This window comes from Orbicella faveolata, unplaced genomic scaffold, assembly GCF_042242905.1.
Source record: "Orbicella faveolata isolate gen_17 unplaced genomic scaffold, um_ofav_v1 contig_40, whole genome shotgun sequence".
Taxonomy (NCBI): Eukaryota; Metazoa; Cnidaria; class Anthozoa; order Scleractinia; family Merulinidae; genus Orbicella; species Orbicella faveolata.
Window position 1 is genome coordinate 72,053 of NW_028301570.1, and position 19,530 is coordinate 91,582.

The following is a 19,530-nucleotide window of genomic DNA, read 5'->3' on the forward strand; positions in this document are numbered from 1 at the left end:
GAGTCCAGTCCCAAAATGGCTCCAAAAGTCTACAACACGGCGTATTCCCAGGTGGTCACCCAGCCAGGTACTGACGCCGCCCAACAGGACTTGACTTCGGTCATCGGACGAGAACCGGTACGTTCCCTGTGGTGTGGTCGTAGACGAAAGAAACAACTCAAACCTTGCCCAATTGCTTGGACTCTCTTTTAAGTCTCTTAGAAGGAAGGCCTTTAATTGCTGTTGTCATGAATTTCCAATTACGTCTCGGCTACTTAACCCAGAGATTCCAAAGCCAGCTAAGACTTCAAATCACAAAAGGGCGATTCTCCAATGGTCAGTCATCAAAGCCACATTCAAGAGATTGCCTCCAGTGTGCTGCTCAGTGTTGCAGTGCTGTAATCAAACAAGAAAATCTTCTAATATGCTGTCAACTTGCTGCAAAAATAATTCCAAAAAAAAAAGACAACATTTTGAAAACAGAGGGATCAATGATGTGGAGGCGTATGGAAATCTTCTCTGAAGAGTCCAGTCCCAAAATGGCTCCAAAAGTCTACAACACGGCGTATTCCCAGGTGGTCACCCAGCCAGGTACTGACGCCGCCCAACAGGACTTGACTTCGGTCATCGGACGAGAACCGGTACGTTCCCTGTGGTGTGGTCGTAGACGAAAGAAACAACTCAAACCTTGCCCAATTGCTTGGACTCTCTTTTAAGTCTCTTAGAAGGAAGGCCTTTAATTGCTGTTGTCATGAATTTCCAATTACGTCTCGGCTACTTAACCCAGAGATTCCAAAGCCAGCTAAGACTTCAAATCACAAAAGGGCGATTCTCCAATGGTCAGTCATCAAAGCCACATTCAAGAGATTGCCTCCAGTGTGCTGCTCAGTGTTGCAGTGCTGTAATCAAACAAGAAAATCTTCTAATATGCTGTCAACTTGCTGCAAAAATAATTCCAAAAAAAAAAGACAACATTTTGAAAACAGAGGGATCAATGATGTGGAGGCGTATGGAAATCTTCTCTGAAGAGTCCAGTCCCAAAATGGCTCCAAAAGTCTACAACACGGCGTATTCCCAGGTGGTCACCCAGCCAGGTACTGACGCCGCCCAACAGGACTTGACTTCGGTCATCGGACGAGAACCGGTACGTTCCCTGTGGTGTGGTCGTAGACGAAAGAAACAACTCAAACCTTGCCCAATTGCTTGGACTCTCTTTTAAGTCTCTTAGAAGGAAGGCCTTTAATTGCTGTTGTCATGAATTTCCAATTACGTCTCGGCTACTTAACCCAGAGATTCCAAAGCCAGCTAAGACTTCAAATCACAAAAGGGCGATTCTCCAATGGTCAGTCATCAAAGCCACATTCAAGAGATTGCCTCCAGTGTGCTGCTCAGTGTTGCAGTGCTGTAATCAAACAAGAAAATCTTCTAATATGCTGTCAACTTGCTGGAAAAATAATTCCAAAAAAAAAAGACCACATTTTGAAAACAGAGGGATCAATGATGTGGAGGCGTATGGAAATCTTCTCTGAAGAGTCCAGTCCCAAAATGGCTCCAAAAGTCTACAACACGGCGTATTCCCAGGTGGTCACCCAGCCAGGTACTGACGCCGCCCAACAGGACTTGACTTCGGTCATCGGACGAGAACCGGTACGTTCCCTGTGGTGTGGTCGTAGACGAAAGAAACAACTCAAACCTTGCCCAATTGCTTGGACTCTCTTTTAAGTCTCTTAGAAGGAAGGCCTTTAATTGCTGTTGTCATGAATTTCCAATTACGTCTCGGCTACTTAACCCAGAGATTCCAAAGCCAGCTAAGACTTCAAATCACAAAAGGGCGATTCTCCAATGGTCAGTCATCAAAGCCACATTCAAGAGATTGCCTCCAGTGTGCTGCTCAGTGTTGCAGTGCTGTAATCAAACAAGAAAATCTTCTAATATGCTGTCAACTTGCTGCAAAAATAATTCCAAAAAAAAAAGACAACATTTTGAAAACAGAGGGATCAATGATGTGGAGGCGTATGGAAATCTTCTCTGAAGAGTCCAGTCCCAAAATGGCTCCAAAAGTCTACAACACGGCGTATTCCCAGGTGGTCACCCAGCCAGGTACTGACGCCGCCCAACAGGACTTGACTTCGGTCATCGGACGAGAACCGGTACGTTCCCTGTGGTGTGGTCGTAGACGAAAGAAACAACTCAAACCTTGCCCAATTGCTTGGACTCTCTTTTAAGTCTCTTAGAAGGAAGGCCTTTAATTGCTGTTGTCATGAATTTCCAATTACGTCTCGGCTACTTAACCCAGAGATTCCAAAGCCAGCTAAGACTTCAAATCACAAAAGGGCGATTCTCCAATGGTCAGTCATCAAAGCCACATTCAAGAGATTGCCTCCAGTGTGCTGCTCAGTGTTGCAGTGCTGTAATCAAACAAGAAAATCTTCTAATATGCTGTCAACTTGCTGCAAAAATAATTCCAAAAAAAAAAAGACAACATTTTGAAAACAGAGGGATCAATGATGTGGAGGCGTATGGAAATCTTCTCTGAAGAGTCCAGTCCCAAAATGGCTCCAAAAGTCTACAACACGGCGTATTCCCAGGTGGTCACCCAGCCAGGTACTGACGCCGCCCAACAGGACTTGACTTCGGTGATCGGACGAGAACCGGTACGTTCCCTGTGGTGTGGTCGTAGACGAAAGAAACAACTCAAACCTTGCCCAATTGCTTGGACTCTCTTTTAAGTCTCTTAGAAGGAAGGCCTTTAATTGCTGTTGTCATGAATTTCCAATTACGTCTCGGCTACTTAACCCAGAGATTCCAAAGCCAGCTAAGACTTCAAATCACAAAAGGGCGATTCTCCAATGGTCAGTCATCAAAGCCACATTCAAGAGATTGCCTCCAGTGTGCTGCTCAGTGTTGCAGTGCTGTAATCAAACAAGAAAATCTTCTAATATGCTGTCAACTTGCTGCAAAAATAATTCCAAAAAAAAGACAACATTTTGAAAACAGAGGGATCAATGATGTGGAGGCGTATGGAAATCTTCTCTGAAGAGTCCAGTCCCAAAATGGCTCCAAAAGTCTACAACACGGCGTATTCCCAGGTGGTCACCCAGCCAGGTACTGACGCCGCCCAACAGGACTTGACTTCGGTCATCGGACGAGAACCGGTACGTTCCCTGTGGTGTGGTCGTAGACGAAAGAAACAACTCAAACCTTGCCCAATTGCTTGGACTCTCTTTTAAGTCTCTTAGAAGGAAGGCCTTTAATTGCTGTTGTCATGAATTTCCAATTACGTCTCGGCTACTTAACCCAGAGATTCCAAAGCCAGCTAAGACTTCAAATCACAAAAGGGCGATTCTCCAATGGTCAGTCATCAAAGCCACATTCAAGAGATTGCCTCCAGTGTGCTGCTCAGTGTTGCAGTGCTGTAATCAAACAAGAAAATCTTCTAATATGCTGTCAACTCTGCAAAAATAATTCCAAAAAAAAAAAGACAACATTTTGAAAACAGAGGGATCAATGATGTGGAGGCGTATGGAAATCTTCTCTGAAGAGTCCAGTCCCAAAATGGCTCCAAAAGTCTACAACACGGCGTATTCCCAGGTGGTCACCCAGCCAGGTACTGACGCCGCCCAACAGGACTTGACTTCGGTGATCGGACGAGAACCGGTACGTTCCCTGTGGTGTGGTCGTAGACGAAAGAAACAACTCAAACCTTGCCCAATTGCTTGGACTCTCTTTTAAGTCTCTTAGAAGGAAGGCCTTTAATTGCTGTTGTCATGAATTTCCAATTACGTCTCGGCTACTTAACCCAGAGATTCCAAAGCCAGCTAAGACTTCAAATCACAAAAGGGCGATTCTCCAATGGTCAGTCATCAAAGCCACATTCAAGAGATTGCCTCCAGTGTGCTGCTCAGTGTTGCAGTGCTGTAATCAAACAAGAAAATCTTCTAATATGCTGTCAACTTGCTGCAAAAATAATTCCAAAAAAAAAAGACAACATTTTGAAAACAGAGGGATCAATGATGTGGAGGCGTATGGAAATCTTCTCTGAAGAGTCCAGTCCCAAAATGGCTCCAAAAGTCTACAACACGGCGTATTCCCAGGTGGTCACCCAGCCAGGTACTGACGCCGCCCAACAGGACTTGACTTCGGTCATCGGACGAGAACCGGTACGTTCCCTGTGGTGTGGTCGTAGACGAAAGAAACAACTCAAACCTTGCCCAATTGCTTGGACTCTCTTTTAAGTCTCTTAGAAGGAAGGCCTTTAATTGCTGTTGTCATGAATTTCCAATTACGTCTCGGCTACTTAACCCAGAGATTCCAAAGCCAGCTAAGACTTCAAATCACAAAAGGGCGATTCTCCAATGGTCAGTCATCAAAGCCACATTCAAGAGATTGCCTCCAGTGTGCTGCTCAGTGTTGCAGTGCTGTAATCAAACAAGAAAATCTTCTAATATGCTGTCAACTTGCTGCAAAAATAATTCCAAAAAAAAAAGACAACATTTTGAAAACAGAGGGATCAATGATGTGGAGGCGTATGGAAATCTTCTCTGAAGAGTCCAGTCCCAAAATGGCTCCAAAAGTCTACAACACGGCGTATTCCCAGGTGGTCACCCAGCCAGGTACTGACGCCGCCCAACAGGACTTGACTTCGGTCATCGGACGAGAACCGGTACGTTCCCTGTGGTGTGGTCGTAGACGAAAGAAACAACTCAAACCTTGCCCAATTGCTTGGACTCTCTTTTAAGTCTCTTAGAAGGAAGGCCTTTAATTGCTGTTGTCATGAATTTCCAATTACGTCTCGGCTACTTAACCCAGAGATTCCAAAGCCAGCTAAGACTTCAAATCACAAAAGGGCGATTCTCCAATGGTCAGTCATCAAAGCCACATTCAAGAGATTGCCTCCAGTGTGCTGCTCAGTGTTGCAGTGCTGTAATCAAACAAGAAAATCTTCTAATATGCTGTCAACTCTGCAAAAATAATTCCAAAAAAAAAAAGACAACATTTTGAAAACAGAGGGATCAATGATGTGGAGGCGTATGGAAATCTTCTCTGAAGAGTCCAGTCCCAAAATGGCTCCAAAAGTCTACAACACGGCGTATTCCCAGGTGGTCACCCAGCCAGGTACTGACGCCGCCCAACAGGACTTGACTTCGGTCATCGGACGAGAACCGGTACGTTCCCTGTGGTGTGGTCGTAGACGAAAGAAACAACTCAAACCTTGCCCAATTGCTTGGACTCTCTTTTAAGTCTCTTAGAAGGAAGGCCTTTAATTGCTGTTGTCATGAATTTCCAATTACGTCTCGGCTACTTAACCCAGAGATTCCAAAGCCAGCTAAGACTTCAAATCACAAAAGGGCGATTCTCCAATGGTCAGTCATCAAAGCCACATTCAAGAGATTGCCTCCAGTGTGCTGCTCAGTGTTGCAGTGCTGTAATCAAACAAGAAAATCTTCTAATATGCTGTCAACTTGCTGGAAAAATAATTCCAAAAAAAAAAGACAACATTTTGAAAACAGAGGGATCAATGATGTGGAGGCGTATGGAAATCTTCTCTGAAGAGTCCAGTCCCAAAATGGCTCCAAAAGTCTACAACACGGCGTATTCCCAGGTGGTCACCCAGCCAGGTACTGACGCCGCCCAACAGGACTTGACTTCGGTCATCGGACGAGAACCGGTACGTTCCCTGTGGTGTGGTCGTAGACGAAAGAAACAACTCAAACCTTGCCCAATTGCTTGGACTCTCTTTTAAGTCTCTTAGAAGGAAGGCCTTTAATTGCTGTTGTCATGAATTTCCAATTACGTCTCGGCTACTTAACCCAGAGATTCCAAAGCCAGCTAAGACTTCAAATCACAAAAGGGCGATTCTCCAATGGTCAGTCATCAAAGCCACATTCAAGAGATTGCCTCCAGTGTGCTGCTCAGTGTTGCAGTGCTGTAATCAAACAAGAAAATCTTCTAATATGCTGTCAACTTGCTGCAAAAATAATTCCAAAAAAAAAAGACAACATTTTGAAAACAGAGGGATCAATGATGTGGAGGCGTATGGAAATCTTCTCTGAGGAGTCCAGTCCCAAAATGGCTCCAAAAGTCTACAACACGGCGTATTCCCAGGTGGTCACCCAGCCAGGTACTGACGCCGCCCAACAGGACTTGACTTCGGTCATCGGACGAGAACCGGTACGTTCCCTGTGGTGTGGTCGTAGACGAAAGAAACAACTCAAACCTTGCCCAATTGCTTGGACTCTCTTTTAAGTCTCTTAGAAGGAAGGCCTTTAATTGCTGTTGTCATGAATTTCCAATTACGTCTCGGCTACTTAACCCAGAGATTCCAAAGCCAGCTAAGACTTCAAATCACAAAAGGGCGATTCTCCAATGGTCAGTCATCAAAGCCACATTCAAGAGATTGCCTCCAGTGTGCTGCTCAGTGTTGCAGTGCTGTAATCAAACAAGAAAATCTTCTAATATGCTGTCAACTTGCTGGAAAAATAATTCCAAAAAAAAAAGACCACATTTTGAAAACAGAGGGATCAATGATGTGGAGGCGTATGGAAATCTTCTCTGAAGAGTCCAGTCCCAAAATGGCTCCAAAAGTCTACAACACGGCGTATTCCCAGGTGGTCACCCAGCCAGGTACTGACGCCGCCCAACAGGACTTGACTTCGGTCATCGGACGAGAACCGGTACGTTCCCTGTGGTGTGGTCGTAGACGAAAGAAACAACTCAAACCTTGCCCAATTGCTTGGACTCTCTTTTAAGTCTCTTAGAAGGAAGGCCTTTAATTGCTGTTGTCATGAATTTCCAATTACGTCTCGGCTACTTAACCCAGAGATTCCAAAGCCAGCTAAGACTTCAAATCACAAAAGGGCGATTCTCCAATGGTCAGTCATCAAAGCCACATTCAAGAGATTGCCTCCAGTGTGCTGCTCAGTGTTGCAGTGCTGTAATCAAACAAGAAAATCTTCTAATATGCTGTCAACTTGCTGCAAAAATAATTCCAAAAAAAAAAGACAACATTTTGAAAACAGAGGGATCAATGATGTGGAGGCGTATGGAAATCTTCTCTGAAGAGTCCAGTCCCAAAATGGCTCCAAAAGTCTACAACACGGCGTATTCCCAGGTGGTCACCCAGCCAGGTACTGACGCCGCCCAACAGGACTTGACTTCGGTCATCGGACGAGAACCGGTACGTTCCCTGTGGTGTGGTCGTAGACGAAAGAAACAACTCAAACCTTGCCCAATTGCTTGGACTCTCTTTTAAGTCTCTTAGAAGGAAGGCCTTTAATTGCTGTTGTCATGAATTTCCAATTACGTCTCGGCTACTTAACCCAGAGATTCCAAAGCCAGCTAAGACTTCAAATCACAAAAGGGCGATTCTCCAATGGTCAGTCATCAAAGCCACATTCAAGAGATTGCCTCCAGTGTGCTGCTCAGTGTTGCAGTGCTGTAATCAAACAAGAAAATCTTCTAATATGCTGTCAACTTGCTGCAAAAATAATTCCAAAAAAAAAAGACAACATTTTGAAAACAGAGGGATCAATGATGTGGAGGCGTATGGAAATCTTCTCTGAAGAGTCCAGTCCCAAAATGGCTCCAAAAGTCTACAACACGGCGTATTCCCAGGTGGTCACCCAGCCAGGTACTGACGCCGCCCAACAGGACTTGACTTCGGTCATCGGACGAGAACCGGTACGTTCCCTGTGGTGTGGTCGTAGACGAAAGAAACAACTCAAACCTTGCCCAATTGCTTGGACTCTCTTTTAAGTCTCTTAGAAGGAAGGCCTTTAATTGCTGTTGTCATGAATTTCCAATTACGTCTCGGCTACTTAACCCAGAGATTCCAAAGCCAGCTAAGACTTCAAATCACAAAAGGGCGATTCTCCAATGGTCAGTCATCAAAGCCACATTCAAGAGATTGCCTCCAGTGTGCTGCTCAGTGTTGCAGTGCTGTAATCAAACAAGAAAATCTTCTAATATGCTGTCAACTTGCTGCAAAAATAATTCCAAAAAAAAAGACAACATTTTGAAAACAGAGGGATCAATGATGTGGAGGCGTATGGAAATCTTCTCTGAAGAGTCCAGTCCCAAAATGGCTCCAAAAGTCTACAACACGGCGTATTCCCAGGTGGTCACCCAGCCAGGTACTGACGCCGCCCAACAGGACTTGACTTCGGTCATCGGACGAGAACCGGTACGTTCCCTGTGGTGTGGTCGTAGACGAAAGAAACAACTCAAACCTTGCCCAATTGCTTGGACTCTCTTTTAAGTCTCTTAGAAGGAAGGCCTTTAATTGCTGTTGTCATGAATTTCCAATTACGTCTCGGCTACTTAACCCAGAGATTCCAAAGCCAGCTAAGACTTCAAATCACAAAAGGGCGATTCTCCAATGGTCAGTCATCAAAGCCACATTCAAGAGATTGCCTCCAGTGTGCTGCTCAGTGTTGCAGTGCTGTAATCAAACAAGAAAATCTTCTAATATGCTGTCAACTTGCTGGAAAAATAATTCCAAAAAAAAAAGACAACATTTTGAAAACAGAGGGATCAATGATGTGGAGGCGTATGGAAATCTTCTCTGAAGAGTCCAGTCCCAAAATGGCTCCAAAAGTCTACAACACGGCGTATTCCCAGGTGGTCACCCAGCCAGGTACTGACGCCGCCCAACAGGACTTGACTTCGGTCATCGGACGAGAACCGGTACGTTCCCTGTGGTGTGGTCGTAGACGAAAGAAACAACTCAAACCTTGCCCAATTGCTTGGACTCTCTTTTAAGTCTCTTAGAAGGAAGGCCTTTAATTGCTGTTGTCATGAATTTCCAATTACGTCTCGGCTACTTAACCCAGAGATTCCAAAGCCAGCTAAGACTTCAAATCACAAAAGGGCGATTCTCCAATGGTCAGTCATCAAAGCCACATTCAAGAGATTGCCTCCAGTGTGCTGCTCAGTGTTGCAGTGCTGTAATCAAACAAGAAAATCTTCTAATATGCTGTCAACTTGCTGGAAAAATAATTCCAAAAAAAAAAGACAACATTTTGAAAACAGAGGGATCAATGATGTGGAGGCGTATGGAAATCTTCTCTGAAGAGTCCAGTCCCAAAATGGCTCCAAAAGTCTACAACACGGCGTATTCCCAGGTGGTCACCCAGCCAGGTACTGACGCCGCCCAACAGGACTTGACTTCGGTCATCGGACGAGAACCGGTACGTTCCCTGTGGTGTGGTCGTAGACGAAAGAAACAACTCAAACCTTGCCCAATTGCTTGGACTCTCTTTTAAGTCTCTTAGAAGGAAGGCCTTTAATTGCTGTTGTCATGAATTTCCAATTACGTCTCGGCTACTTAACCCAGAGATTCCAAAGCCAGCTAAGACTTCAAATCACAAAAGGGCGATTCTCCAATGGTCAGTCATCAAAGCCACATTCAAGAGATTGCCTCCAGTGTGCTGCTCAGTGTTGCAGTGCTGTAATCAAACAAGAAAATCTTCTAATATGCTGTCAACTTGCTGGAAAAATAATTCCAAAAAAAAAAGACAACATTTTGAAAACAGAGGGATCAATGATGTGGAGGCGTATGGAAATCTTCTCTGAAGAGTCCAGTCCCAAAATGGCTCCAAAAGTCTACAACACGGCGTATTCCCAGGTGGTCACCCAGCCAGGTACTGACGCCGCCCAACAGGACTTGACTTCGGTCATCGGACGAGAACCGGTACGTTCCCTGTGGTGTGGTCGTAGACGAAAGAAACAACTCAAACCTTGCCCAATTGCTTGGACTCTCTTTTAAGTCTCTTAGAAGGAAGGCCTTTAATTGCTGTTGTCATGAATTTCCAATTACGTCTCGGCTACTTAACCCAGAGATTCCAAAGCCAGCTAAGACTTCAAATCACAAAAGGGCGATTCTCCAATGGTCAGTCATCAAAGCCACATTCAAGAGATTGCCTCCAGTGTGCTGCTCAGTGTTGCAGTGCTGTAATCAAACAAGAAAATCTTCTAATATGCTGTCAACTTGCTGCAAAAATAATTCCAAAAAAAAAAGACAACATTTTGAAAACAGAGGGATCAATGATGTGGAGGCGTATGGAAATCTTCTCTGAAGAGTCCAGTCCCAAAATGGCTCCAAAAGTCTACAACACGGCGTATTCCCAGGTGGTCACCCAGCCAGGTACTGACGCCGCCCAACAGGACTTGACTTCGGTCATCGGACGAGAACCGGTACGTTCCCTGTGGTGTGGTCGTAGACGAAAGAAACAACTCAAACCTTGCCCAATTGCTTGGACTCTCTTTTAAGTCTCTTAGAAGGAAGGCCTTTAATTGCTGTTGTCATGAATTTCCAATTACGTCTCGGCTACTTAACCCAGAGATTCCAAAGCCAGCTAAGACTTCAAATCACAAAAGGGCGATTCTCCAATGGTCAGTCATCAAAGCCACATTCAAGAGATTGCCTCCAGTGTGCTGCTCAGTGTTGCAGTGCTGTAATCAAACAAGAAAATCTTCTAATATGCTGTCAACTTGCTGCAAAAATAATTCCAAAAAAAAAAGACAACATTTTGAAAACAGAGGGATCAATGATGTGGAGGCGTATGGAAATCTTCTCTGAAGAGTCCAGTCCCAAAATGGCTCCAAAAGTCTACAACACGGCGTATTCCCAGGTGGTCACCCAGCCAGGTACTGACGCCGCCCAACAGGACTTGACTTCGGTCATCGGACGAGAACCGGTACGTTCCCTGTGGTGTGGTCGTAGACGAAAGAAACAACTCAAACCTTGCCCAATTGCTTGGACTCTCTTTTAAGTCTCTTAGAAGGAAGGCCTTTAATTGCTGTTGTCATGAATTTCCAATTACGTCTCGGCTACTTAACCCAGAGATTCCAAAGCCAGCTAAGACTTCAAATCACAAAAGGGCGATTCTCCAATGGTCAGTCATCAAAGCCACATTCAAGAGATTGCCTCCAGTGTGCTGCTCAGTGTTGCAGTGCTGTAATCAAACAAGAAAATCTTCTAATATGCTGTCAACTTGCTGCAAAAATAATTCCAAAAAAAAAAGACAACATTTTGAAAACAGAGGGATCAATGATGTGGAGGCGTATGGAAATCTTCTCTGAAGAGTCCAGTCCCAAAATGGCTCCAAAAGTCTACAACACGGCGTATTCCCAGGTGGTCACCCAGCCAGGTACTGACGCCGCCCAACAGGACTTGACTTCGGTCATCGGACGAGAACCGGTTTTTTTTTTTTTTTTTTTCTTAAAAGGCTCAAAGAGCTTTTTTATTTACAATCCTCTAGTTATTTTATCAACTATTTAGGCATCGTTATTTTTACAATAGTATCATAAAATAAATAAGACTTATCAGTGTTCCATTTAGGGTCTCGTTAATCTACATCATTTAGTAGCTCAATATTTTTATTACAATGTAAAAGTTAAAGTGTCATTTTCTACTTTAGCAAAAGCCTCTCCTAAACACCAATGATGTGGAAAGTAGTATTGCGTGTGTCTCAACTTATATAGCTTGTATTGGAAACGCAAATGCGATTTAACCATAGCTTTAAACAGCGCTTCGGGCGGATATGTCAAGTTCTTTGTTCGGTAGTTGACGGCGGATTTATAGATAGCCCAGCGGGCCAATGTTAGTGTCCAGTTGACTAAATCTAGTGATCTCGGTGTTAGAGAGTCATTGTTCGTTTTGGCTTTTCCAAATAACTTTACTTGTGTGGTGAGTGTCAGTTTCCGTTCAGTGATTTTATCCACATATGTCTGTAGCTGGTTCCAGAAATTATGGACAGTAGGGCAGTCGAGTATGGCGTGCTCCAAGGTGTCGGTAACACCACATCGGTGACAATACGGTGTGGCATACACCCCGATCCTGTTTAAAGACAAGGCGGTGGGGAGAACTCTGTGGGTGATCTTCCAGTTTACATCACCGTGTTTGTTGTTGATGAGCGGTGGATATAAAGCTTTCCATTGTTTAGCGTTAAAGCAGGGTTCTGGTTGAAGATTCTGCTTCCAATGGTCTACAGCAGGGATAACGGGCTTCTCGGCTTGCAGCAAATGTGTGTAAAAATGACGCGTCCTGCACAATGAAATATCGATGGGTGTTTGTCCAGGCCTGGAGTTCACAATGCCAAAACAAGGTTGCAAGGTAGGCGGCGGCCACACTGAGGCAGTACAGATCTTTTGGGACCAATCTGGGGGAAGAGCGACAAATAGCTCTCTCAATTCTTCTGTTGTTCTAGATAAGGTGCGCGGATTTTTCTCTGTTAGCATGTCGTGTATGGCTGACACAGGTAGGTACCCCGGGATAACTTCATAGCAGATGTCTCTAATCCGGGTGATTCCAGCTGCAATCCAGTCTGTAAAGATCAGGGGCTTGTCTTCAGTGGTAATTTCAGGGTTCAGGAACAGGGGTTCATTAAGGATATCACTGACGGACTCAGCGGATCCGGTCCGCACGCGGTGATCCTTATGTCGGTGCCAAGCCGTTAGCAGTTCCTTATGAAAACTGGGTATGTCTCGATCGATACGCTGCAACGAATAGTCCAGTGCGAGAGACATCTTTCCAAGACGAAGATTGGAGATACGAAGAAAGTATGAAGTGAAATGTTTCCAGTGTGCTTTTTCCTCTGATAGAAGCCTCCTCAAGGTGTTCAGACGTAAACTTCCGATTTTAGTCTGCAAACGAGGGATGTTGAAACCACCTTCCTTTAGGGGAAGGGCCAGGATGTCCTTTGTAGCCAGATGACGTTTGTAGTTCCAAAAGAAATCATAAAGTGATTGTTCAATCTGTGATACTGCCCAAGCAGGCATCGGTAGTGAAGTGGCGTTATACCATAATGTTGAAGCTAGGAGGCCGTTAATCACGAGCGCTTTACCTTTATAGCTTAACTGCCTGTGTCGCCAAGCGGCAATGATGTTATTTATTTTCTGTATTTTAGCCTCCCAATTCAGTCTCGTACAGTCCACGTTACCAAAGAAAATGCCAAGAATCTTCTCAGGGATAAAGTCATTATACCAATCAAAACCGTGAAGTTGATTCGTCCGTTCCTTAAAAGCTCCGCACCAGAGCCCCTTGCATTTTCCTTTGTTTATTTTTGCACCAGAGGCGCGTTCGTACAAATCAAATACGGTAAAAGCTTCATTAATGGAAGCATCGTCAGATAGCAACAGCGTCGTATCATCTGCATATTGTGACAATTTTAACTCTTCCTCGGAGTCAGGCGGTCGAATACCATGAATTCTAGGATTTTCGCGAATGTTTATAGCCATTGTTTCTGCGGTTAGGACATAGAGGGGCATAGAGAGGGCACAGCCCTGTCTAAGTCCGCGTTCTAGTTTAATAAAAGCGGTGAGCCAACCATTTGTCTTGACAGAGCTAGAGGCATCGTGATAGATCAATTTAATCCAGTTAATGAAGTTGGGTCCAAAACCAAAGCGTTCCAGACAAGCAAATAAAAAGTCGTGAGAGACTCGGTCAAAGGCCTTCATCTGGTCAATACTGATGAAGGCTAGACTGGTATTTTTCTCGTTGACATAGGATATGACATCATTGAGAAGACGAGTGTTATCGTTAATTGTCCTTCCTTTTATACAGGCAGTTTGGTCAGAGTTCACGATTAGGGGTAGTACTTGTTGCAGCCTGTTCGCCAGCGCCTTTGTTAAAATTTTGTAATCAGTATTGAGTAGAGTTACTGGTCGCCAGTTCTTTAATTGTGTTCGGTCTCCTTTTTTAAACAATAAAGTAATGATTCCCCGCCGCTGTGAAACAGTAAGAAGGCCATTATCAAAAGCATAATTGTAGACACGTGTTAACTTCTCCCCGAGAATAGGCCAAAAGTGTTTATAAAAGTTCGACGTCAAGCCATCGCAGCCAGGTGATTTGTTGCTTTCCATTGCCGTCACAGCTTTTCTTAACTCCTCCTCTGTAATAAGACCTTCGCAGGACTCACGTGCTTCATCAGGTAATTTTGGGATAGCACAGTCTAGAAAATTGTTTCTTGCATGTGCATCACTAGGTTGGGCTGCAAAGAGTTGTTTGTAGAATTTGTGGGTTTCTTTCAGCAGATCTTGTGGTTCCGAGACGACATCAAGGTTATCTTTTGTCAAAACACGAATCGTTTGTTCTGCTTTTCGGCATTTCTCAAGCGAATAGAAGTAGCGTGTGCTCCGTTCTCCTTCTTCTAAAAACTGAGCTTTCGTTCTAATTTTAGTGGCTTCTAGATCTTTCAGTTCCAACTGCTTTAATTTTTCTGTCGCAAGAAGGTAGTTCTCAATGTCCCGTGTGTTACCATTGTTGGATTTTTCCTGCAGCTTTATGAGGTTACGCTCTAGTTGAAACTTTTCATGGCGTTTCAGCTTTCCTAGTATTTTACCGCATCGAATTGCAACGATTTTGAAACCTTGTTTCGCCTTGTCCCACCATAGTAGCGGGTCTTCAAAAACTTCGAACTTGGTTTTCCAAAAAGTCCAGAAATCGTTGATCTCGGACTCGAAGGCCGCGTTAGACAATAGGTTGTTGTTAAAGTGCCAGTATCCGGGTCCGCGTTTTATCCTGTCAAAGTTTAGAGTCAGACAGACACTGTCATGGTCAGAATGAGGAAAGGGTTTGATCGAGGCGTCCATAACAAATTGATTTAAGGAGTGGCTAATTAAGAATTTGTCAATTCGCGTGCGTATGTGTGTTCCATTTGTTGGATGTCGCGCAGTCCAAGTAAAGCAGCGTTTATCCTTATTTCGATCCCTCCAGATATCAGATATGTTAAGTCGTGTGCAAATTCCATGGAGAGTTGTGGCAGCAAAATTCCTAGCATTTGGATTTCCACCGAATTTATCCCTTGCGTCTGCGATGCAATTAAAGTCACCACCGATGATGTTGTCAAGCTTCTCGGAAATAAAACCATCCAAGCTAGAAAAGAAAATTCGTCGATCGCTGTCTGTTTGAGGTGCGTATATGTTTATGATGTTCAAGGTTTGATCATCAAGTTCCAGAACTACATTTAAAATCCGACCTTCATTATCACTTCGTATATGGTTCACAATACACTCAAGGCGTGAATGAATGAGGATAGCGACACCTCTCGCGGTATTTGTGCCATGATTAAAGATAACATCACCCATCCACTCGCGTTTGATTTGCATCTCCATGTCAACAGTCCAATGAGTTTCTTGAAGTAGAATTATATCTAGTCTGTTTCGAAGAAAATAGGAAAAAGCCATTTTTCGTCGATCAGGGGAGCGAAGCCCCTGTGAGTTTACAGTTAAAATGGTTGTCATGACTAAACAGAGGAAGATGATTATAAAGTCCCGGTCCATTGTTCGTTATAAAAAATAAGAAAGCTAACTTGCAGACGACTTATGATCGGTATCGGAGGCAGTCTTTTTCTCCTTTCTTCTTCCGTTAGGAAGGTTTGGCGGAGGATGAATTCTCTGACGACGAACGGAGACGTTAGCCTTGCCGTCAGAATCAGTGTCAGTTGTGTGTTGTCGTTTTAACCCTTGTGCTCTTTCCTCTTGCTCCATTTCTTCATCGTGATTTTCTGGAACGGATTGACTTTCATTTACTTGATCATTTTGCGTAGGAGTATCCTTTTCTGAGTCTTCTTCAGACTCACTTGGCGCCCCTCGCTGTGCATCTTGCTGAGCATCGGCCGCGGCGCCATCTCGATCTGTGTGGGGCTCGTCTTCGTCGTTCGCTTCCCTCTGCTCGCAATTATACGACATGTGTCCTCGCTGCTTGCACACTCTGCAGCGAATCATCGGGCACTTTTTCCTGGTATGCCCAAGTTCCTTACATTCCAAACACACAGGTTGCTGGTTATTGTGTATGATTCTGCACCACTCACCTCCGATTCGCATAGAATACGGCAAAGATGGTTTGTCTAAAACCATCTTCACCAGGCGATTGCCGTTTTCCATACCGGCCAAATCGTGGTCGGCTTTGTATTTGAGACGTATCACCTCACTTTTCAAAACACCATACTCCGTTAGGGCCAATTTCACCTCCTCGTCGTCTACGTAGGAGCGAAGACCCAAAATACTGACGTTCATAAACTTCCCATGAGGAGGAGAGCAATCGAAGTGGAACTCTTCGACATCAAAACCGTTACTAACAAGAAACTCCGCGTCAGCTTTCGTTTCAAGTTCCAGCAGGTATACATTATCTCCAAGATCTTGAAATACTTTCAAAGTGTCGCTGATTTCCTTTTCAATTCCAGCTTTAAGATTACCTAAACCAATTCTAACAGGTGAACGAAACGTGACGCTCCTTTCTCTCCGGTCCGCCATATTGGCGTCCCGAAATTACGGAACACAAAACTCCCACACTCAAAGTATGGTTAGGCTTTTCCACAAAATAAGATCGCCAACTAATCAAACAACTTTTCCGCAAACAGATCACAATATCTAAACACTTCGATGGCCAAGAACAGGCAAAGATTCCACAGATTAGCACAGAGCTCGCACGAGAACCGGTACGTTCCCTGTGGTGTGGTCGTAGACGAAAGAAACAACTCAAACCTTGCCCAATTGCTTGGACTCTCTTTTAAGTCTCTTAGAAGGAAGGCCTTTAATTGCTGTTGTCATGAATTTCCAATTACGTCTCGGCTACTTAACCCAGAGATTCCAAAGCCAGCTAAGACTTCAAATCACAAAAGGGCGATTCTCCAATGGTCAGTCATCAAAGCCACATTCAAGAGATTGCCTCCAGTGTGCTGCTCAGTGTTGCAGTGCTGTAATCAAACAAGAAAATCTTCTAATATGCTGTCAACTTGCTGCAAAAATAATTCCAAAAAAAAAAGACCACATTTTGAAAACAGAGGGATCAATGATGTGGAGGCGTATGGAAATCTTCTCTGAAGAGTCCAGTCCCAAAATGGCTCCAAAAGTCTACAACACGGCGTATTCCCAGGTGGTCACCCAGCCAGGTACTGACGCCGCCCAACAGGACTTGACTTCGGTGATCGGACGAGAACCGGTACGTTCCCTGTGGTGTGGTCGTAGACGAAAGAAACAACTCAAACCTTGCCCAATTGCTTGGACTCTCTTTTAAGTCTCTTAGAAGGAAGGCCTTTAATTGCTGTTGTCATGAATTTCCAATTACGTCTCGGCTACTTAACCCAGAGATTCCAAAGCCAGCTAAGACTTCAAATCACAAAAGGGCGATTCTCCAATGGTCAGTCATCAAAGCCACATTCAAGAGATTGCCTCCAGTGTGCTGCTCAGTGTTGCAGTGCTGTAATCAAACAAGAAAATCTTCTAATATGCTGTCAACTTGCTGGAAAAATAATTCCAAAAAAAAAAGACAACATTTTGAAAACAGAGGGATCAATGATGTGGAGGCGTATGGAAATCTTCTCTGAAGAGTCCAGTCCCAAAATGGCTCCAAAAGTCTACAACACGGCGTATTCCCAGGTGGTCACCCAGCCAGGTACTGACGCCGCCCAACAGGACTTGACTTCGGTCATCGGACGAGAACCGGTACGTTCCCTGTGGTGTGGTCGTAGACGAAAGAAACAACTCAAACCTTGCCCAATTGCTTGGACTCTCTTTTAAGTCTCTTAGAAGGAAGGCCTTTAATTGCTGTTGTCATGAATTTCCAATTACGTCTCGGCTACTTAACCCAGAGATTCCAAAGCCAGCTAAGACTTCAAATCACAAAAGGGCGATTCTCCAATGGTCAGTCATCAAAGCCACATTCAAGAGATTGCCTCCAGTGTGCTGCTCAGTGTTGCAGTGCTGTAATCAAACAAGAAAATCTTCTAATATGCTGTCAACTTGCTGGAAAAATAATTCCAAAAAAAAAAGACCACATTTTGAAAACAGAGGGATCAATGATGTGGAGGCGTATGGAAATCTTCTCTGAAGAGTCCAGTCCCAAAATGGCTCCAAAAGTCTACAACACGGCGTATTCCCAGGTGGTCACCCAGCCAGGTACTGACGCCGCCCAACAGGACTTGACTTCGGTCATCGGACGAGAACCGGTACGTTCCCTGTGGTGTGGTCGTAGACGAAAGAAACAACTCAAACCTTGCCCAATTGCTTGGACTCTCTTTTAAGTCTCTTAGAAGGAAGGCCTTTAATTGCTGTTGTCATGAATTTCCAATTACGTCTCGGCTACTTAACCCAGAGATTCCAAAGCCAGCTAAGACTTCAAATCACAAAAGGGCGATTCTCCAATGGTCAGTCATCAAAGCCACATTCAAGAGATTGCCTCCAGTGTGCTGCTCAGTGTTGCAGTGCTGTAATCAAACAAGAAAATCTTCTAATATGCTGTCAACTTGCTGGAAAAATAATTCCAAAAAAAAAAGACAACATTTTGAAAACAGAGGGATCAATGATGTGGAGGCGTATGGAAATCTTCTCTGAAGAGTCCAGTCCCAAAATGGCTCCAAAAGTCTACAACACGGCGTATTCCCAGGTGGTCACCCAGCCAGGTACTGACGCCGCCCAACAGGACTTGACTTCGGTCATCGGACGAGAACCGGTACGTTCCCTGTGGTGTGGTCGTAGACGAAAGAAACAACTCAAACCTTGCCCAATTGCTTGGACTCTCTTTTAAGTCTCTTAGAAGGAAGGCCTTTAACTGCTGTTGTCATGAATTTCCAATTACGTCTCGGCTACTTAACCCAGAGATTCCAAAGCCAGCTAAGACTTCAAATCACAAAAGGGCGATTCTCCAATGGTCAGTCATCAAAGCCACATTCAAGAGATTGCCTCCAGTGTGCTGCTCAGTGTTGCAGTGCTGTAATCAAACAAGAAAATCTTCTAATATGCTGTCAACTTGCTGCAAAAATAATTCCAAAAAAAAAAGACAACATTTTGAAAACAGAGGGATCAATGATGTGGAGGCGTATGGAAATCTTCTCTGAAGAGTCCAGTCCCAAAATGGCTCCAAAAGTCTACAACACGGCGTATTCCCAGGTGGTCACCCAGCCAGGTACTGACGCCGCCCAACAGGACTTGACTTCGGTCATCGGACGAGAACCGGTACGTTCCCTGTGGTGTGGTCGTAGACGAAAGAAACAACTCAAACCTTGCCCAATTGCTTGGACTCTCTTTTAAGTCTCTTAGAAGGAAGGCCTTTAATTGCTGTTGTCATGAATTTCCAATTACGTCTCGGCTACTTAACCCAGAGATTCCAAAGCCAGCTAAGACTTCAAATCACAAAAGGGCGATTCTCCAATGGTCAGTCATCAAAGCCACATTCAAGAGATTGCCTCCAGTGTGCTGCTCAGTGTTGCAGTGCTGTAATCAAACAAGAAAATCTTCTAATATGCTGTCAACTTGCTGGAAAAATAATTCCAAAAAAAAAAGACAACATTTTGAAAACAGAGGGATCAATGATGTGGAGGCGTATGGAAATCTTCTCTGAAGAGTCCAGTCCCAAAATGGCTCCAAAAGTCTACAACACGGCGTATTCCCAGGTGGTCACCCAGCCAGGTACTGACGCCGCCCAACAGGACTTGACTTCGGTCATCGGACGAGAACCGGTACGTTCCCTGTGGTGTGGTCGTAGACGAAAGAAACAACTCAAACCTTGCCCAATTGCTTGGACTCTCTTTTAAGTCTCTTAGAAGGAAGGCC

General features: G+C 44.4%; 1 protein-coding gene, 3 non-coding genes and 25 pseudogenes across 4 annotated transcripts; all 29 read right to left on the minus strand.

Annotated features, from left to right (window-relative positions):
* Positions 1-26: 26 nt before the first annotated feature.
* On the minus strand, positions 27-145 carry LOC149100093 (5S ribosomal RNA; annotated as a pseudogene).
* Positions 146-529: 384 nt separating this feature from the next.
* LOC149100094 (5S ribosomal RNA) lies at positions 530-648 on the minus strand (annotated as a pseudogene).
* A 384-nt stretch (positions 649-1,032) lies between these two features.
* LOC149100095 (5S ribosomal RNA) lies at positions 1,033-1,151 on the minus strand (annotated as a pseudogene).
* Positions 1,152-1,535: 384 nt separating this feature from the next.
* LOC149100096 (5S ribosomal RNA) lies at positions 1,536-1,654 on the minus strand (annotated as a pseudogene).
* A 384-nt stretch (positions 1,655-2,038) lies between these two features.
* Positions 2,039-2,157, minus strand: LOC149100097 (5S ribosomal RNA; annotated as a pseudogene).
* A 385-nt stretch (positions 2,158-2,542) lies between these two features.
* LOC149100098 (5S ribosomal RNA) lies at positions 2,543-2,661 on the minus strand. The gene has a single exon (XR_016203399.1). It is a non-coding gene; the product is annotated as a 5S ribosomal RNA (ribosomal RNA).
* Positions 2,662-3,043: 382 nt separating this feature from the next.
* Positions 3,044-3,162, minus strand: LOC149100099 (5S ribosomal RNA; annotated as a pseudogene).
* A 383-nt stretch (positions 3,163-3,545) lies between these two features.
* On the minus strand, positions 3,546-3,664 carry LOC149100100 (5S ribosomal RNA). Its single transcript, XR_016203400.1, has one exon. It is a non-coding gene; the product is annotated as a 5S ribosomal RNA (ribosomal RNA).
* Positions 3,665-4,048: 384 nt separating this feature from the next.
* Positions 4,049-4,167, minus strand: LOC149100101 (5S ribosomal RNA; annotated as a pseudogene).
* A 384-nt stretch (positions 4,168-4,551) lies between these two features.
* Positions 4,552-4,670, minus strand: LOC149100102 (5S ribosomal RNA; annotated as a pseudogene).
* A 383-nt stretch (positions 4,671-5,053) lies between these two features.
* On the minus strand, positions 5,054-5,172 carry LOC149100103 (5S ribosomal RNA; annotated as a pseudogene).
* A 384-nt stretch (positions 5,173-5,556) lies between these two features.
* On the minus strand, positions 5,557-5,675 carry LOC149100104 (5S ribosomal RNA; annotated as a pseudogene).
* Positions 5,676-6,059: 384 nt separating this feature from the next.
* LOC149100105 (5S ribosomal RNA) lies at positions 6,060-6,178 on the minus strand (annotated as a pseudogene).
* Positions 6,179-6,562: 384 nt separating this feature from the next.
* Positions 6,563-6,681, minus strand: LOC149100106 (5S ribosomal RNA; annotated as a pseudogene).
* A 384-nt stretch (positions 6,682-7,065) lies between these two features.
* Positions 7,066-7,184, minus strand: LOC149100107 (5S ribosomal RNA; annotated as a pseudogene).
* Positions 7,185-7,568: 384 nt separating this feature from the next.
* Positions 7,569-7,687, minus strand: LOC149100108 (5S ribosomal RNA; annotated as a pseudogene).
* A 383-nt stretch (positions 7,688-8,070) lies between these two features.
* Positions 8,071-8,189, minus strand: LOC149100109 (5S ribosomal RNA; annotated as a pseudogene).
* Positions 8,190-8,573: 384 nt separating this feature from the next.
* LOC149100110 (5S ribosomal RNA) lies at positions 8,574-8,692 on the minus strand (annotated as a pseudogene).
* Positions 8,693-9,076: 384 nt separating this feature from the next.
* On the minus strand, positions 9,077-9,195 carry LOC149100111 (5S ribosomal RNA; annotated as a pseudogene).
* A 384-nt stretch (positions 9,196-9,579) lies between these two features.
* Positions 9,580-9,698, minus strand: LOC149100112 (5S ribosomal RNA; annotated as a pseudogene).
* Positions 9,699-10,082: 384 nt separating this feature from the next.
* On the minus strand, positions 10,083-10,201 carry LOC149100113 (5S ribosomal RNA; annotated as a pseudogene).
* Positions 10,202-10,585: 384 nt separating this feature from the next.
* Positions 10,586-10,704, minus strand: LOC149100114 (5S ribosomal RNA; annotated as a pseudogene).
* Positions 10,705-14,969: 4,265 nt separating this feature from the next.
* On the minus strand, positions 14,970-16,496 carry LOC149100115 (uncharacterized). Its single transcript, XM_089276584.1, has one exon. It carries the CDS (start codon positions 16,231-16,233, stop codon positions 15,286-15,288), a length of 948 nt encoding a protein of 315 aa, XP_089132710.1. The 5' UTR covers positions 16,234-16,496; the 3' UTR covers positions 14,970-15,285.
* Positions 16,497-16,830: 334 nt separating this feature from the next.
* LOC149100116 (5S ribosomal RNA) lies at positions 16,831-16,949 on the minus strand. Its single transcript, XR_016203401.1, has one exon. It is a non-coding gene; the product is annotated as a 5S ribosomal RNA (ribosomal RNA).
* Positions 16,950-17,333: 384 nt separating this feature from the next.
* LOC149100117 (5S ribosomal RNA) lies at positions 17,334-17,452 on the minus strand (annotated as a pseudogene).
* A 384-nt stretch (positions 17,453-17,836) lies between these two features.
* On the minus strand, positions 17,837-17,955 carry LOC149100118 (5S ribosomal RNA; annotated as a pseudogene).
* Positions 17,956-18,339: 384 nt separating this feature from the next.
* On the minus strand, positions 18,340-18,458 carry LOC149100119 (5S ribosomal RNA; annotated as a pseudogene).
* A 384-nt stretch (positions 18,459-18,842) lies between these two features.
* On the minus strand, positions 18,843-18,961 carry LOC149100120 (5S ribosomal RNA; annotated as a pseudogene).
* A 384-nt stretch (positions 18,962-19,345) lies between these two features.
* Positions 19,346-19,464, minus strand: LOC149100121 (5S ribosomal RNA; annotated as a pseudogene).
* Positions 19,465-19,530: the final 66 nt, after the last annotated feature.